Raw genomic sequence first — 19,929 nt, forward strand, 5'->3', positions numbered from 1 at the left:
TTATTTTCTTTTTCTTTAAGAAGAAATCGGCTGGGGGAATCTGGAGGTTAAGAGCTGCAGTAAGAGGCAATTTTTTAAGCTTTGTCAGGTTTTGCTGCTTAATCAACTGGACATTGTCCCTTTCAATAAAAGATCCTGAATTCTCAGCGAGATGGTTGACAGGTACTATGAACTCCCCATGCATTTACCATATGGTATAAATCTCTCTCACAGCAAACAGCAGAGTGAGCAGCACAGCTTGGGATGTTATTGGGAAGTCTGGCTACTGATCCTGTGATGAGGGGCTGAACTGTGGCTTGGCAGAGTCTGTTTCAGCCCATTCTAATGGGATATTGTGTAGCTCCCCAGGGAGAAAGGTGGGTGATCACACTGACCCTTCAAAAGGATATGGAGCAGAAGGCTTAACAATTTCCTTGGGACCAGAAATGGGAATTATGGATCAGACCCAGCTACGGCTCTAGGACCTCCTCTGTGCCTCTTGCCTTTGGTTCAATATGCCCAGATCCCAGCAGAAAACTCTTTCTGTTCTTGCTCTCTGCTGTTTCCTGCCAGGAGGGGAAGCCTGGCTCCTGCCTTCTGCTGCAGGCAGCCCGCAGCAGGCTCTGCTGGGGCTGGTTCCTGCTCTACAGCCCTGAGGCTGTCTAGTTGCAGAGACTGCCCCCAAAGCACCTCCATGCCCACAGTGCTGTGGCTTTACAAGGGTCTGCTCTATAGCAGAGGCAGGCCCTAAAAGGAGGTGAAAGGAAATGAGAAGCGGGGTGATGCCATGTTAGTGCTGGGAGGTTGATGCTGAAATGGTGATGCTGTGACTGAGGGCCTGAGTTTAGGGCCATAAGGGAGCAAACAGGACGGGCACTTACCACCATGCGGTTGAGGGACACCCAACAATCGTCAGGGAAGTCCTGCAGCATAGGCACAAGGAACTGGAGGCAGCCATCCCAGTGACACAGCAGCAGCATCATCCCAATCAGGTTCACAATCCTCACCACCGCACTGGCCAGATCATAGGTCATGTGGAAGATCTGCAGGGGCCAACAGGGAGCAGATTAGATGGCAGCTCCCCAAACAACCAACCCAACATAATTAAATGCAGTATCAGGGTTAACAACCTTCTAAAGTAATAGAAAAGGCTGCATCAGCTCAGCTCAGGTCAGACACAGTATGCAAGCAGAACCAGCTGAAAAACATTAAAAACCAAAATATCCAATCAGAATCATTCACCCCTCTTGCCCTTTGATTTTGCCTTCTAATTTACATTAAAAGCTCCAAAACTCATTTTATAAAATAAGTTGGTTGCAAATATTTCTGGAACATTAGCCACTACTCAGAAATAAACTCTTATCATTATATCTTTTTAACTGCAATGCCCTTCTTTGATTTCTGCTCTTGCTGCATATAAGCTACACACTGACCCAATGTGGAAGCTGTCTTTGTACTGGATGTGAGATGCAGTCTTCACAAGTATCAAATGCAAGAAAGAATGGCTTCAGACGCAGCAGAGACTTCTAGAACAGGATCTGATTTAACTATTTTCTTGTATTTCTTGTATTCTGCTGCTCTATCACTTCCAGTCTTACATGAAGGTGGGCAAGGAAAAGAGAAACGTGTCAGAGCTGTATAGCAGTTCTCAGCAAGGAAGCTGAGAAACTGGTAAACAGGCAACAGAAACCACACCTCTGCAGTCAGTTCTCTAATTCCAAGGGAGTCTGTGGCCATGTTGTCCATAGTACTGTCACAAGCAGGACACACTGAGAAATCCAGGTGCCCTCTTATGAAATCTGCATATGCAGTCAAGAATTGCTTGATGGACAGATGCAGGTTTTTCCCTATGGGTGGTGTGTTGTGGAGACACTGGAGGTGCTTGGCTCTTTTATGTCCAGCTTCATGATGACAGTTACGACACACAGGGCATGCCAGTGACTGCTATCCTGAGCTATCCACACAGGTTTGGTTTTTCCAACATTACAACGCACCACAGTGAGAAGAGTTCTGGAGAGTGTGAATGACCCTTGGTGGCTCAGCACAGAGCCCACCTTCTGGCCTCTTTTGCCATTAACACAAAGAGAGGAGACCTCCAAACTGTCACTAGGCAATGGTTTGGGTCCAGTAAGGACCATACACTTAGTCCTCACACTGTGCTGGCTTCCAGCTGAAGAAGCCTATTGCATCACCCTGAAAACAGAGACCCTGAACACATCTGGCATCCTCTCCCACATGCTGCTGTGTCACCACTGCAATGTGGGACGGAGCTGGGATGGACGGAGGCCTGACAGCCATGCCCCAGCCCTGCCAACGTGTCCTGCCCTAGAGCTTCATCTGGAGAAATGTTAATCACTGCTCCCCACACACAGTCTTGCTGTTTCTGGCAGAGGCGGAGTGAAGTATTTAGACAGGTCTGTGTGAATGAAGTGGAAAGACTGCTGTCAACTGCCACAGCTGGGCCTTCTCAGGAGGCCTCCCCATGGTTTGAAGGCACATACAGCTTGACTAGTTTGCAGTCCAGCCCGCAATCTGGTGACACAAAGTTCTAGTCCGATTTAGCGGAAGGGAACAGAAAGCAGAAAAATATGAGGAGCAAAGAAGACTACTGTGAATCAGATGAGGCTGTACATCCCAACTCTATTCCTGCGTTTCCATCCTGACCTGTAGGATGGTATTCCCTTCCAGGGTATATTTCAATCAGCTCTGTCCCAGTCCAGCTACATCAGCTTGAAGCTTCCCACAGAGGTTGTTTACCCCACCCACAGCCCCTCCTGCTCTCTCAGTCCTGGACTCCCCAACAGCCCTGACAAAGCCACTCCACTCAGCCCACAGCCTCTCTGCTATGTCACCTGCAGAGTCCCCCTCCACAGCTGTGCTCTTGTACCTTGGCCATGCCCTGCTGCTCCAGCCCTGCGCGGTCACACTTTCTGTTTCCTGACCTGCCACCATAATTCTCGTTACAGCGTGACTCCCAGTGCTGTTGTAAAACTGACCTCCAAGTAAGCCGTGCAGAGCACACAGTGACACCTATCCAAGCTCACCATTTCCTCAGGGACGTAGCAGGATTAACTGTCAGTTTGTCAGATGTAAAATAAACCTGTAAATGCAACTTTCTTATGTGGCACCAGGCAGTGGGCCAAAAAGCACAGAAACCCTGATACAGGCTTATATAAGATAGGAAAGCAATTTTCAGTTTACCATGTTATTAATAAAAATGATAGTGCAGTGACTGAAACTGCAGGGAGCAGCACACCCAATGCTTCCTGCCTGCTGAACACCCCCAGAGCACTGCCCAGGCTCCACTGAGCCTCAGTGTAGGAAGACAGGCATGCAGCGGGTGACTCGCCCTCCTGAGAATCATCTCTAGAGGGGTAGGTAATTACTAAGGGAGATGACTGTCAGGGAAGTACGTGAAGTGGGGGGCAGGCCATAGGCATGCTATGTGACTGTACAGCTACATCCATGTAACTCCTTGCTGCTGTGACAGAGACAGTCCTGCTCCTCCCCAACCACTCATGGCAGTATGTACTTGCCATCTTTGCCTATACCAGGGATTGGCCTCCTCTGATCCCATAGTGAGTCAGTTAAAGCAGCTATAAAGGCAGAAAATTTTTGTTATAAAAGAAAGGAATCATGGTTTGTCAGTTTAGCTGCCTAAATTGGCTCCTCACTCTGACGTCAGAGCTAGTTGTTCAATTTGCCTGTTTCCACACCAGATATTAACATTTCCCCACCTAATCGGGATGCCACAAGGTCATACTCACTGAGAGATGCCAACATGCTCAATCCAAGCTGCGAGGGAGCCACAGAAGAATGCTGGAAATTAGGATGAATGATTTGGATAACAGCTTCTAAACTCCATTATTCCTACTGCACCCAAGATGGAGCTGAAGCCATGTCACTTAGTGTGAGAAAGGCCATTCTAGCAATATTTCTGGGCTAAAGAAAATACCCAAAATCCAGTATGAAAGGCTGTTCTAGGAAATCCAGCTCTCAGTGCTGACTAGGTCAGTATGAAAGCTGAACACATAATTCATAAAGAATAATTCCTACTGGTTTCATCTTTTTTTTTTCCATTGCAGAAATGATCATTCTCATTTAGATAACTCAAAGTGAATCCAGCCTATCTGAGTGACAGCCACGAGCTATGCTTTTAATGAAGCCAGAGCAGCAGTCTGCAGAAGGATCTCTGAATGGATCTTTTGTGTCACCAGGGTTTTACTGTGTTAATGACTTTTCCTCTCCCACCTATGAGTGTTTTTCGAAGAGCTCCAGCCCTCCTGTAACTCAGGGAACTCCAGCCAGGGACAGGGAGAAAGCCTGTCAGAAAGTGCCCTTCTTACTTCTTTAACATATTAAAAGCAGAGAGTTATCAGCTAGAGGGAAAGAATGGTTTAGGGGAAAAGTGAATGGATATGGAGCTGCTTATATGATAACTGGGATCTATTCTAGTTAGGCTAGGGCAGAAAGCCTTTGTTCTTTGGTGGACCTCCGAAAAACAGGAATAAATGAGTGTGTTTGCTTCTGCTGTTAGGCCCTGCTGTCTCCTCTCACGCACTAACAACTCACATATTCAGTGGCAACTAAGAAATGGCAGCTCTGTGCAGAGTGTATGTCTTGGCTCACAGGTCTTCCTTCACTGCTAGGTCATCACCCATCATGTAAGTCACCCATAAGCACAGGACCCAGTGTTGAAGCACAAAGGTAAGGGAAGTCCCGCCTCTGTATTAACACCAGGGTGCATCTGCCTTTGTAGTGCACAGAGCTCAGAGAGGCCAGGAGCTCAGTGGCCATTTGGGATTGCCCTCTAATGCCCAGCACTGACTACTAGAGGGAAGGGTCACAACTGAGCTGACACAACCTCCCACACAGGTAGAGACAGGATCTGCTTTACGCAAGGGTAGATTTAGCTCACCTACTTTGGACCAAGAGATCTAGACAGCATCATTAGGCACGTCTGGTTTGTGGCACGTGTTTACCTGAGAAGGAGGTGCACTGCATCTGCATCTCAGGAATTTCTGTTCCTCTCTGCTGCCCATAAAGTAAGCCTAGATAATGAACTCCAACTGTAAATGCCTGAACTGCAGGTGAGACAAATCCAATTTCAGTCTCAGGAGTTACCAGCTCATGCCCACTCCTTGGAATACATTTACATTCACATGCAAGAGAAAATAAGAAACACTCACTACGTGGCACACAGGCATAACTGTGAAGGGGTATGAATAAACACCTTTCACTGAAAAGAAGCTCCTACTGTAAATAGCTGCTTGTGTTGCAGGGAATACTAACTCCTGTAGTGTGCTGGAGAGTGTCTAAGCCAGTGCTGCAGTGCTCTAAAGCAGTCTATAGCTCGCCAGGGAGAGGTGGGGAAGAAACATTCTAAAATAGCTGGTCCATGAGCAGAGGAACATTGAGTGGTAATTGGAACTCCTCTGGTTTTCATCCTGAACACTCAGGGCTTTCTTGTCCTGCTGTAACACAACCCAGGCTAGGTCCCAGAGCATCACACTTCCTTCTGCTGCCCCTTGAACTGCTTATGCTTTCCATCTTTCTGCTGCCTGTGATTGGAAAAAAGGAGTGGGGAGGACAAGAAGGACAAAGCATGGATTCACACTTAAAAGCACCTCTTTCCGAGGGTATTGTCTGATAGAGCTAATATCCTTGTTTCTTGATCGTCCAAAACAAGCTGTGGCTTCAGAATCCCTGTTACAAAGTCAGGCCTGTCTTTCTAGCCAACAGACAGATACCTTGCAATGCCTTCTGGAAGGACAGCTTGGGAAAGTGGGAGGGCCAAAACTTTCCTCAACAAAGTCATCTCTAGTTACATGAGTTCCATCTCAGAAATCCTGCTTATACAGAACAAGCTATCAGGATCCTACCAGTATGAATCTAAAATCTCGTCAGCCCCAAATTACTCTGTACAGTACTCCTCAATTGGCCTTCTATTGCAGCAGGACTCCTCTAACCTGATCACTTGAGCTGGAAGAAATCTAGGACACCCCAGAGAAGTGGGAGTCTGGTTCTAGCAGTGAAATAAGGGCTCTGACTGAAATCAGTTGTATGTTTAATTAGGTGTGTTGGTTTATGTTGGCATACAGCTTGGTGTGGCTATCCAAGCCAATAGGTCACCAGAATTTCTCAGATCCTTGAGAGCGATGTTGCATTAGTGCATCTGTCTGTCTAGGCCCACGGAGGCCAGACTGCTCCAAGAGACTGAGAGCCCACCCAGGGGACACTGTGGGCAGTGCTGTGCAGGGGGGCAGCGTGGTCCTGCTGCATGCTGCACCACTCTGCCGGGCCCAGGCCAGCTCCAACAAAGCCTTTGTCTGCGCTCAGCTCCCCAGCACGTCAAGCTGTGCAGGCTGGGATGAGAATGCACATCCCTGCTGGCTCTGCATGTACCAGAGGCACTATGCTTAGAACAAATGGGTTTTCCTGCGGGTCTGGGGACCGCAATTCAGAGGCATACTAATGATTTTGTCTGGAGCCAGCACAACTGAGCCAGAGCTAAACACCCCAACAGAGAGAGCTAACAGCATCCACGCTCGCTCAGCTGAACGCTGGCTCTACATAGAACTGACTTCCATCCATAGGGTTTATGAACAGATTCTGCACCACAGGAAAGCAGTGAAACTGCTTGTTGCCCTTCACTACCACTCCTAGCAACATAGCAGTATATCTGTAGCCTGCATCCAAACTAAGAAAGCCTGCTGGTCCTGAGCCAGTGCTGGTATCTGTATCCACACTATGGTTAATATAAAACTGTGATAAATCCCCTGTGGACAATCAAGTAGCTGTGACACTGCTCCAGCTTAATAGAAAGAGAAGAATTTACTCTTAATTTATGACTTTAAAAACCCGAAGTCCTTAAAAGGAAATACAAATCTCAAAAGAGAATCAAAACAGTATCATATGTCATTCTGAGTGCTCTAAGGTCAGAGTTAAGGTTGTTTTGCTATGAGGAAATACATGTTTCTTTACATTTATGAAGAGTATTTGTGGACTATGGGGAAGAAAGTTGACATGTCTTTCACTCTTCCTTTCTTTACTTGGCGCTTGTAGATAACAGAGGCAAAGATGCATTTTCCTCACAGAGGCATTAGCTGCCTTTTCAAACCTCAGTGTTAATCTCTCGATATATGGGGGATAGGTGGTTGCTGTGAAGAGCTTTTCTGAGCCTACAATACTGTTAGAAAGATCACTATAGAGTGGTTGTACTAAGTCCCCGCATCCTCAGCTATGGTGTCTCTGCATAACACCCATCTACTCACTGACTGGGCCTCATCCTGTTTGGTTACGAAAACAGACTGGTCAATAGTTTAAGCTCTTACCCATTCTGACCAGCATGCAAATTAAAGGCAGCTCATTGAAAAAACAGTCCTTTTGCTCAGGGATCACTAGCACAAATCAGTGCCAAACCTAGCGGCAAGGGGCAAAATGTCACCTTCTCCACACTCAGCAAGTCTTGACGGACACAATCCATGTAAGAGGGGAAGGGCTCAGGAGCCTGTATGTGCAAGATCCATCCTGGGAGGCTGAAGCAAGGGGAGAGACAAACAACATGCAGAACTCACATGATGGGCTTCCTCCAGGAGGAAAAATCCTATCCAGGCACACACACAGCATTATGCATATTAGAGCATCGAAGCATGGAAGCCATGAGCATACACAAGGCACACTCAGAGCCAAAACCCCTGAGCAACTCAGATACTGTAAGGACACAGAAGAAACCAGAGCTGAGAGAGAAAGGGCAGCTCCCCAAGAAACCCAGCCTGCTGAGTAAATGCACACCACTGGAAAACACGTTTCAGCAAAGCAACACAAGAGATCTCAGCGGCTGTTTTCCCTCTCCTGATGCTGCTATCAGAAATGCACCATCAACCTTTCTACTTGCTCATTCCTCACCCTCCCCAACTTTCTATTTCTTCTTCCAGTTATGTCGCATTTAAGCTGTGCCAAAACGTAAACTAATTTTAGTCCAGAAGGTTTGCTGTCTCAAGTAACACACTAGACCACGCATTTGGTTCTTTTGGATGAACAGACAAAATGCTGTTCTTGCCACTAAAATATACAAACATATAAACTCTAGATTTCTGAAGCAACTATTGCTCAGGCTGACCTGCTGAAAGCGGCTTAGCTAAGGAAGAAAAATTATGTAAAGGAACACATTTGGGCTTATTTACAACTTCATAGTGTACTGGGAATTAGGAGTCCCTTCTGAAGGATCAGCTTTGGGTCAGACAGCTTTGGGCTGTGCTAATCACAACGTGCTTGGCGGAATGGCACCACAGTATGGGAGGAAGGGAGCTTTGGGATCCAGATTGTATTGGGACAACGCTGAAAGCACCAGCCAGCACACAGCAGATGGACTGGAGACGGGAAATCATCTGTGGTGCGCAGATACATCTGCAAGCAGTGTGCAGATTCAGGGATGCACTCGACAGTTTGAGATGGTGTGGGATTTGGTTTTGCCTGCTTTTTGCTGTGCCAGCAAGGAAAACTATAGCCAGAAGATCAAGTTTTAGATGAAGGGAAGAGTTTGGGTTTGAATCTCTTTTTATGCTTGCTTTGCACCAAATGACATAATCAATGTCAGCAGAGTTGCTGATGCTGCCTTGAGTCAGTGCGAGAGGAGAAACAGGTCTGTGATTCATTAGGTTTAACGCTCACAGGGGAAGATACTGTGGAGTGTGCTTGTCTTAGAGCTGCCTGGAACATCGAGATTGAAGGAAGCACACTGATTGACAGGTATTAAGAGAGATAGCCAAGTAGATTTTACACTTAAAATATAATAATCCTTTGTGCTGCTGTGGCAGTTTTCATCTGAAGGTCTCAAGGGGCTCAGCTGACATTAATCTGGTATGCTTCAATATCACCAGTGAATGTGTTATCTCCATTATTCTAGATGGGCAAAATGAGGCACATAAAAGGGAAAAGCCACTTGCCAGAGGTTGCACAGGAAGCTGAGAGCAAAGTTGTGAGCCAAATCTAGGGATGCCAGCTTTGATCTCCTGCTGCAACCACTGTCTGTGTATTGTGGCTACTAACTAGAGCCCAAGGAGGTACGCTTCACATTCAGAAACAGCCACTTCAGTGCCAAGGAAAGCCAGAGTGTGTATGTGCATCCAGGGAAGGGAGAAGTGATCTTGCAGCAGCCTGCTGCTGTTAAAGCTCTGTAAGAACAAGATGCAAGCCTGCAAGCCTCTACCTCCTCCCGAGACGATTTAACTCTTCCCAGGCAGCTTGCTTTTAATGGAAGTTCTTCTCCAGGTAGGTGCTGTAGCATCTGAGGGGCCATAGACAGAACAGCAAGAAGCCCGTGCAAAAATTAAAGGAAAAAAAGAAAAAGCATTTTCTTGCCTTCTCCCTCAGAGACTTGTGTCTACCGGAAAATATTTACAGCAGAGAAAGGTGAAATAGCAGGGCTAATTAGCACTGAGAAAGCTGGCATAAATGGCAGATGTTTATAGGTATATATAAACCCCAAAGATCCTGCCACCACCATGTGTTTTGCCTCTTGCACTCTCAGAGTTGAGGTTGTCATGACAACAGCCCCCCTTCCCCTCCCCATGCCACCATTCCCAGCCTAGACTTTAATCTTCATTTTAAGAACTTTTGTCACCACGGCAACGTGACACAGACTTTTAAAAATATTTTCTAGCACAATTCGAACGGCTGTCTTTCCTGCATGGTTTTCTTTAAAGCTCTAGGGAAAAACATTTAGGGTTGGATTCTGCCTCCACTGAACTCCGCTGTAAGTCTCCCACGGGTGCTAGCCAGGAGGGAAGGAGATGGCCAGTGCCTCCAGTGTGGAGGGACAATGGCATTTTTACCTCCCAGGCAATGTGTCCCAGAGCAGCAACACAAGGACTGGGGCCAGGGCTTTTTCAAGAAGGTCTATGACTTTGGAGGAAGCACCCCTCTGCTTTTCAATGGTGCTTATGTTCTCATACGCCTACAGCTCAGGTTTTCAACAGTTCTCTCTCAATATACTTAAATGCCTTTGGAAAAAGAAAAAAACAAATCAAGCCCCTAGAGCTGTAAGTAGGTTAGGTATCTCATTCTCAGTGGGAATTAGATACCTTACCTGCCTAGGCATTTTTTTTAATCTTTCATGGCTCTTATCTGCATCTTTGGGAATTGTAGTTCTTCTGAGAGGCTAGCTATGAATCACTTCTGGAAATAGGTCACAGGCTTTTTTGGAAGTTTAAGAATGACCACAGTCACCAGCAAAAGGTCTGTCTAGCTCAGTAGCTATACATAGATACTCCTAGGGAAAGAAATATCTAGGAAGCTGAGGGGAAAGCAAGCATAAATACCTGCGAAGGCAACAAGAAACACAACTGGTCTGAAACTGGGGCCTCAAGGCCTGGAAATGTCATCAAGAAGGAGCACTAAGTGATCTGAGAGGCTGGTCCACACAGCTCTGCACTGGACTGGCACTCACTGGTATTCATCACTGGAAAAGGCAGCTGAACAGCAAGATGAGGTAATCAATGGATGACTCAGACGATGTAGGTGAGTCCAGGCTGCAGACTATGTCAGAAGGACCTCATTTGTGGTCTGATTTAAAATTTACTGAGCTAAGTGGGAAAATACCCCCTGAGCACACTGAGCTATCAGGCGCAAAGTCAATCAAAACAGTTAGCATGGACAAGTAATGAAATAAAATACTTAGGGCAATATTGATCAGGTTATGCTATTACCTAGGTCAGTGACATCCTTTCCCTTGGAGCACAGATCTATTTTCAGTGAGGAAATTAAAAAGTTGTGTAAATCGGTGTGCTGAGGAAGGGGATCCCAATCTTTTTTCCTCTCAGCAGCATCATCATGTCCCAAAGCTGGGCCATGTCACACGTTGTTTTGCAGCTGTTTGCCTTCCACCAAGTGACAGCTGTTACCATAATTCAAAGATCCCAATTAAGAGCTAGTAATTATAAAACAGTAATTATAGAACACCTTCTGGGACAGTTTGGTCCAGGGAGAAAATGGTGACAGGCAGGTAAGACACAAGTATCCCAGGAAGACATTAATATCACTGGATAAGCTTACTGCTCTTAACCATCCTCTCTCACCCCAAGACAAGAGGACTTTTTATCAAAGTGAAGGATCAGCTAATGAAAGGGAATGCTCTTTTTTGCAAAAAACATGCAGTTTAGCTTGCGGAATGCATTGACACAGGAATCTTCCAGGCCAGGAATTTGGCAGGATATTAAATACATGTCTAAATAAATAAATAGGTGGCTAATAATACCTTTAAAAATTTGGTTTACATTTTTCCTTTTCAGTGCTTAAAAAACCCTGAGGAATAAATCTACCTGTGAACAGATTATTTTAGAACTGTTGCTTTGGAATTCACCACATGTTTCCTCTGAAGCATTTGATCACTATTAAGAGCAGGAAACTGGACTAAATTAATGTCTGGTCTGCCACAGAGCCACACTGTCCCCATTTACATACATGAAAGCCTGACCCAGAGAACTAGGGTCTGCCAGCTGTATTTGTATCCATAAACATACACCCAGAACACAGGAGAAAGAAGATCAGATCAAGAAAACAGATCTTTCCAGTGAGTAAGAAAATTGTCTTCTCAAAATTCAGATTGCCTGTCAAATAGCCCTGGTTCACATTCTAAAGAAAGCTGTCGCAAAAGAAATTAGCAGTGATCTTTGTCTTCATATTTCTTTCAGTCACTCTCTAATTTTTTAGTTTAAAATTCAGAACAGATTTTAAAAAATCCAATATTGTCATTTAACATACTTATGGATTCATATGATTACCATCTGAAATATAACATAAACTCATTAGGTCCTGGCCAGCAAGTGCAAACTTGCTGAAGAACTAATGCAGTTTACGCTTGATCAATTAGCGTTTCTTTAATGCAGCTTGCATTTCAATCAAAGAGTAAAGCACATGCGTATTAACCCACTATTAAGCCCTATTAGGATGTCTGTAAGAGCACACTGAGAGAAGCTAAGCCAAAACCCGCACACCTCAAAATGGAATGAGCATGTGCCTGCTTGTCTTCAAAACACTTCTCTCTGCATAAGCAAAGCAACATTTGCACATGCAGGTGAGGCCCCCACCACTTCCCAGAAGGGGCTCAAGCCGTTGGAAGCAGAAGAGTTTATAGGCTCTCTCAACAGAAAACTGGCTTACCCTCCACAGCTAGATCTCCATATGGGGGATCTTACAGAAGCAGCACACAGAGATCAGGGCAGCAGCCAAAATGAGTCCTATGGGCTCTCTGAAAGAACTGCAGCTACACATATTTCACAGTCATCTCTCCTGGGCTCTGCTGCGAGCATTTGTTTACAGGATCTGGCTTTCTGTTGACTGAAGTGATGGTAGGTGTTTCCTCTTGTTTTTAAACAGAGCTGATAATGTCAATTTCTGCATGCTGCATGTGCCCACTGAGGCTGGTAGTGTGTTACGTTGGTTATAACTATGTACAAAACCATAACCTACTGCTGCTTATAGCACAGCACAGCCTGACAGGATGGTTCATGTTCTGCAGGGAGATTGAGTACTTTCCACCTAACTCAATCCTCTAAGTTTAATTCAATTACAACAGTGGTAACCAAGCACAACTTCCACCCTTGACTTTTTTTTATGCTGTTAGTGATTGTAACATCCATGAAAGGGAGCAGCCTGGCAGGCCTGGAGACTTGAATGGTTTCATGTGCCACGAGGCAGAGAGTGTGAGCAAAGATAATGAAAGCTCCTCTGGGTGCAAACTTGGTGACACTTTATTTTAACGGAGACCAAAGTTCACAGACTGAGGATGCTCAGCACAATGGCCTGATTTTCAGATGGGCTGAGCATTTGCCTGCAAAGTCTGTGCTGATCCACTCTGGGCACTCCTTCTTGGTAGTAACATTTCAGAAAACAGCAGATTAAATGACTGGTGCACTTCACACCACAGTGACAAACATTTTTGACTGCAGCCCTGGACAAATTCAGAGAGATGTGTCAGGCTGCAGGGTAGGCTGGTTTTTGGCCCCCAGTAGCACAAACTTAAATTGCTTTGTTAGTGGTGGTTTTGTCCCTAAACTGCTTTGATGGAGACCAGTCTGAATGTTTCCAACATGGATCTGAATTCTTTTGGGGGACCTCAACAGTTTGCCAGCAGAGCGCCAAAAGATTTCATTGTACAGACTGATGCAAATTTATTTGCATACAGTGTCACGTAGGTCTCATCTGGCCCAAGACAAGTAACAGGGAGACAAATGCCCTCCTACTCTTTCAGTGTAATAATAGCAATATAACCGTTTTAGTATTGCAATGTGCACCTGAGAGAAGACATCTCTTAAAAGAACAGTGCAGTGAAAACATCTCCCTGAGTAACGTACGTCAGAAAGCCTGTACCCTCCCGTAACCTTCACAGAGGAGACAGAGAAATTAGAGATACAAGAGCTGCTGGAGGAAATACAGCCATTACCCTCACATGCACGCAGGCCACACTGATCACAGGAGGACAGTGGAGGGATATGACTGGGTACATTTTTTATTTGCTTTAAGAATCTGGGGCAGAAAAAACCTGGTTTTTAACCAATGAGCAGTGTAGATTATATTTCTGAAAGTATGACAGGTTAATTCCTGCTGTGGTTATACACAGATTATAGAAAAATGAATTAAAAGTCTGAACAAAGATATTTAAAAGCAGTATTTAAACTCTACCTAAAATATTCTTAAACCTCCATTAATATATGCTGGGCAGGAACACAGTCCCTAAAGGCTGCCATTTTAATTAGAAATCCAACAGGAAATGCTGCCTGGTGACAGGTATCAAGACAAAAATCCCCAGAGCTGTAGCCCAGGAGAAGGAGGAGATATGCACAGCTCTTTTAGTGGTATAGCATAATAATATTATAATAATCATAGTAGTAGTATATAATAACAGTTTGACAGGAATGTTGTACATTCAATCAAAATACAAAGATGTTATAAAAATGTGCTGCTGTCCCCTCTGACTCCAGCTGTGCCTCAGAGGTTGAGGCCTGCGGGCATCTCATCAAGTTCATAATGTAAAGGGAGTCCCCCTTCTTATTCACAGTATAGGGCTTTTCTGTTCTTGAAATGACCCTTCAAACTTTGACACCCTTTCTTTGCAGCAGACCTATACCATCAACCATCCAGAAAGCAGAAGATCTTAGTAAGTGCTTTTTAAAAGGCCACAACCCTCCACTGGGAGGTTTTTATCCTTTTTCCCTGCAAAGGAAGAGGCATTATATACTAGGGCCCTGTCTGTCAGCGCTGGAACAGACCCAGACACCACCACAGCACTGCAAGATGCTTGCAAAAAATTAACAAAGTCCTAATGAAATCTCTTCTTGTTGCATCACGTGATCTGAAAGTGTTTTATTTGTATTTCTTTCAAAAAGGCACATTGCAGGATAGAATTATTTAAATAAAACTACTTGCTTTGGCCCAATTTTTACTATTTTCCTTCTGAAATGGCTTTTCTGCTACATCTATTCAACTTTTCCTTTTAATTCTGATGGGAATGGGACCCACCACTTTCTCCTGATACACCATTCTCCTGGCCTGTGAGCCTGACTTCCTTCACACCTGTGTGCACAAAGAATAATTTCACCCACTTCAGTTGAAACTGCAACTGAACAAGGTCAAACCACATCAAATGTGGAGCTCAGTTGCTCCAGAATGCTCTCTTCAGCAGCAACCAGGATCAGCTAATTCAGATCAAGGCATAAGAAACTTCACATCAGGTACAGGGACAGTAACCCACCTCCTTGGAAGACTTCACCTGAATGTGTAATAATGAGAGATTGATTTAAACTTGGAAGCAGCAGTGTTTTTTAACCTTCCAAAGCTCTTGTCTACCTTGTAACTCTGGATATACTTACAGCTCACATAAACATCCAAACTGCCCTTGAATTGTGTTGTCTGTGGAAGAAGCTCCAATGTCCGAATACATGCTGTCTGAAAGAGTATTTCCTTGAATGCGTTTGGAATTTGCTACCTTTTCAATTTCATTGACTGCTCCGTTATCTTTGCTGAATATGGCAGGAAAAATATATTCAGTCTTCATCTTTTTCTAGCTCACATTACTTTACAGGCTTTTTCTTTTAATCTCTTCCCCTTTAAGGAAAGAGATTTCAAACTTCTCATTTATTCCAGGTTCTCAATCATCCTCATCGCTTTTCTCTGAATTCACTTTATTCTACAGCGTATAAGTAGCCCCACTAACTAGAATTGGGATCTTTTTATAATCAGTTATCCTATGATGGCCATTTATACTATTTTTAGTACTTGTCTGCATCCTGTGCTCCCCCAATGCCAGTTCTGGTTTTTTATCTCCTCCAGCAGAGAATCGGACAGTAAGAAAATATACAGAACTTCTATAAAGAAGCTATACTATGAAACATAAACAGAATTGCTTTAAGCATTCACATTTATTCTGTTTGGTTTCTTGTTCAGATTTAGAAGAAATTGAGTCTTTTAGGGGTTCCCTTCATAACATGCTCATTTCAACCTCTCCTGCCTTGCCCTCTATAGTCTGGATCATTGTTCAGCTTCTGCTGCATTGTCTGGCTTAATGATATTTCATTGCTGTGAAAGCCCCCATTTCAGCAATAGGAAAATTTGCCCCATCAGTGTAAGAAGAAATGGGCAGAAGAAATGACAGTAGCAATGCTGAAAAATTACCTGGGGAAATGAAGTACATAAAAATGACAGCATTAATCATTCTTTACAATCCCCTAGCAGCTCACTGCATGCTACCACAGCAGAGCCTCCCATGTCAATACCTCTGAGTATTTATTCAGAGAAATTAAGTCCTGGGTAGAATCTGCTTTACTTCTGTGACTGACTGGGCCTTCCAAGAACTACATCTACACTGACTGTGTCTACAAAGGCTACAGACTATGTACATAGAGGCTATATCTACACTGGAAAGCAAGAATAGACTCCAAGCAAGCAATGGGTATGTATATGGAGCCAGCCTCCTGGCGCATGCTTTTCCATCCTTAGCAGGGGCTGTAGCCCTGGTTCAAAGTATCAACAGTGAATTTAGGAGGGCTGGGTACCTCAGGGTGTCTGCTCCTGGGTGGTGTGCAGCCTCAGTCACACTTCATCTCTCCAGACTACATGAATGAGAGCTGTGCAAAAGGGCAGAAAATACTCATGCCCTCCACCTTGGAAAAAGTAAGGCTATGGTGTAGTCCATGTCTGGACATGTGCTTGTACAGATGCAGTGCAGATACTAGACAAGCTGGGACTCAAGAATTGGTTCTGACCCATGCTAAAGTAACAGCAGGAATCAAGAAAGGCTAACATTGCCTTTTATCCCCCAAAAAGAGCACTAACGGAATGGTAAAACTGCAACAGGAGAGCAGGCCATGCTGTAAGATGGGATGAGGAAGGGAACAGTGCAGCACCTCAGTGGTTGCATTTACTATAATGAGTGTCTTTTCCATGAGCACTTCTAACCTAAGGCAGAATTGTTATTGTCAGCGGTGATTATAAATGAAACCGGATCCCTGACCCCATAAAGCTTTGGCAAAGCAAGAAACGTGAATCAGGACACAAGCGTGTCAGGCAGAAGATGTAGATACCAGCAGCAGCTGCAACGTATGGGATCAGGCAAGGAGAACCAGCAGGGCAAGGGACAGGAAGAATCCTAGACAACGATGAAGTACTACTTTCAGAAAGCTTTAGCACTAGGACCAAATGTGTGTTTATGTAGCTTCCCCCTCCACAATGTGAACAGGGAGTTAAATTGCAGGCAAGGAGTTCTGCTAGAGCAACACAGGGTAAGATACAGTTGGGCTGTCTTGAAACCCAACTTCAGGCAAACTGACCCCTTCTCAGACTGCTGTCATCTCCGCAGCCTGAGAAGGGGTGGTGGGATGCCTCAAAAAGACAAAGGTTACACTGTGCATGGGATGAAGCAAATGCATGGCATCAAACTTGATGTCTTAAGATTTCAAAGCCTGAGTGGGAAAACCAGGTATGAGCCTGCTCCGTCAGTTTAGGGCTTATCATGAATTCAGAACCATGGGATCTGATTTCCCAGTTCCGTGTCTGATACAGTTGAAATCTCACAAAACAAGATTTTGCCTCCTTTCATTAAACTTACAAGAATATCTGTTGGGTTCACAGCACCATCATAGTTCAGACTTTTGTGCACATGGTGGGCAGCTAGCAAGACAGGGGAATTGCAGTGACATTCCTCTTCGTGACCACCTACAAACTGGCAACTTCCTCAAGAGAATTTGCTCTGAAGCATGCAGATGGGTGTGGGCACTCTGAAGAACAGTAAAAAAATTAATCTGAGGGATCAAATATTTCACAACCCCCAGTGGGAAGACTGAAAATGGAAGGGAGTCAGGAACAGATGTCTGATATCCCAGTTATTAGTTTGGATCTCCCTAAAACCCCAGGCACCTCAATCTCTGGAAGGGTTAGACTGGTGCCCTAATTTTTAACAAATGATTGGTATTTGAATCTGAGCTATGTAACTCCCCCTACCACAGAGACAAGAAATGATCTGTCAGGATTTCGTTATAGATCCCATCTCTCATATGTAGACTAAATATCATGGAGGATGCAAACGCTTCTGACAAGTCTAATGAGAAAGAGCTTGGCAATTGTCTCTTCTTCAGATCTGCTGCATGTCAAGTTGAGAAGTTGAGGGGGAAAGTGTTGAGGATCATTAGGGATGAGGTGAGAGGTATGGAGCAGAATGTATTGAGATGCAATTACAGAAAACCCTAAATTGAACATCAAGGGAAAATACTGATTGTAAGGATCTTTTAGCTGCATTACTTTGCTAATGGAAACGTAGGAAGCCACATCATTTAGGGCACCAGAAAACAGGGCTGATATGGAGTACAGGAGGCTTCTGTGAGCAGCTGTGATTGCATCTGGATGTGCCCAACCCAGCCTCTCTTCACTCTGATTCAGTACACCCAAGGTGACCTGTCAAACTCTTGTTATTGCAAATGACATAAAGGGAAGACCAGCAGTGACAGCCATGGACAGGACAGGACAGCCACAAAGACAAGCGTCTGGCCAGTATGTCCCATCACCCTCCAGCAAGCCAGCTGGCCTTTGCTAAGTTGTCAGCCCTGTACACACAAATATACCCATGTACGCAAGATGAAAGGATGTCTCCACTATAACTGATGACCACAGATGACCTCCAGCTGCCACCGCTCCAGGAATCAAGATCTCTCCCTGGTCAGCCTGTGAACTGGCTGACATTGCTCTCCTGTAATTACCAGCTGTGGGGAGCTTAGCCCTTCGCACCTGGCTTCAAGTCTTTCCAGCAGTAAGCAGAAAAGTGCACAGCTTGCTGTCCTGCTCCCAGGAGGCTGCGGACCAAGGACTTGGAGCACTATGCTGCCCTTGCAGTCAAGCCTCCCAGCCAGCCACCTGGTCTGCCACATTTTCTAGGCTTTCAAGACAGTTATGTGCTAACCCCCCTCACATGGTTATGTCCCAAGCTTGTTTCCCCACCGCCACCCTGGCTTGCTCCTGGCCCTTTCTCCTGCCACTTTCCGGATGCCAGTGCTGGCATCTGGAGTTGGCAGCTGCCTCCCATCCATCAGCACATCTCTTTTCTGTGCCAGCTGTCAATTAAGCTGGCGCATCAGTGCAACCTTACCACCTTCCCGGCTCCAAAAAGCAACCCACAGTGCACTGAACTGCCAGGCTCAGAGGCAAGGAGCTGGTTGTAGCTGTCAGACAGGGTAAGCTCTGGACCATTTGCAAACAAGTGATGGGAGCAAGAAGCCACTGTGTGGGGCGCTGATGCCCAGACCTCATGCTGAGGAAATGACTTGTCTGGAACAAAATATGCTCTCTCCAATATGCTCCATCCCTTTTAGCTTGGTCTTTCTACTTCAGTCACTGTGGAAATATCCTCTCCTGCCTCTTCTACTTAAAAGATCTCTCCACAGAATAGTTTCTCCCTGCTTCCAAAACAGAACAGGAAGTATTGGGGTGGTGTCCTACAGCTCACATCTTCCCCAGGAAGGAGGGAACACATGCAGGCAACTTTTCCTCCAAACGATCAGAAAAAATTGCTAGCTAATCAAAACAGGCACTGCTTCGCTCAAATGACTGATTGTAGTACTGGCTTTTCTTCCCTCCCTCACCCCCATTAGCTGATCAGGGTCAAATGCTGGGCTCTGAGGCTGCTTTCCCTCTGTCCGCTGCTGCTGCTGGCCAGAGGCTGCAGGGGTAGGGAAGGAAAGGCTGAAATGAGCAGCACATCCTGCAGTTGGCAATGGCTTAGGCTGGGGCAACATTTATCAGGCAAGGAAATAGCAGAGCAGTCAAACACTTCCACTCTCAGGAGCTTGCTGCATTTGTAGAACACAGTGGTAGGTTTGCTTGAATACAAAGAGCAGGGAACACAAAGCAGTACAAGCCTCCACCGGGGCTATGCAAACCTCGCTGAGGCCCATGGCTTTTCAGTGGGGGTATGATCCTGCCCTGACATGTGAGGTCTCCCCTTCGTGGTGCTATTGATACCCAGCCTAGAGCAAAGTCAGCAGAGATACATATGCATTTTTCTGCAACGCTAGTGAATCTTTAAGGGGAGGAGGGATGCCTCTCCCATGACCGTGCCTGACTGGTTTAGCAGATGCACTGCTGCAGACAGTCTAGGAGGGAGGTCCAGAGAGCTTCCTCTTCTCAGCAGCCGATGGAAAGCTGCTGCCAGCTGCTGCAGGTCTCCAGTCAGCACTCTGTGCAGCACGTCCACATCTGAAGGCTGCAGATAAGGGGAGAGTGTTTTGTGATAAGGTTCCTTTTAAAAGAACCATCTACTGTAGGAGCTTGCGGCATGCAGTGTCTCAGAAAGGGGGGAGGAGAGAGAGGGTAAAGGCCAGAGGAACATGTTCCAGTCTGGCTCCAGACCTCTAGTCTGCATTCCCAGCACTCACAGTGAGCCAGGGTGGAAACTTAAGGGACTTT

At 45.4% G+C, this 19,929-nt stretch overlaps 1 protein-coding gene across 1 annotated transcript in view; it reads right to left on the minus strand.

Annotated features, from left to right (window-relative positions):
• Positions 1-19,929, minus strand: part of LOC114015413 (potassium/sodium hyperpolarization-activated cyclic nucleotide-gated channel 4-like) — a 72,201-nt gene that overhangs the window by 8,744 nt on the left and 43,528 nt on the right. Inside the window, exon 3 of the mRNA XM_055715835.1 lies at positions 861-1,022. Within this exon, the coding sequence (XP_055571810.1) occupies positions 861-1,022 (162 nt within the window). The remainder of the gene's footprint in view (positions 1-860; positions 1,023-19,929) is intronic.

Source organism: Falco cherrug, chromosome 7, assembly GCF_023634085.1.
Source record: "Falco cherrug isolate bFalChe1 chromosome 7, bFalChe1.pri, whole genome shotgun sequence".
NCBI classification, from domain to species: domain Eukaryota; kingdom Metazoa; phylum Chordata; class Aves; order Falconiformes; family Falconidae; genus Falco; species Falco cherrug.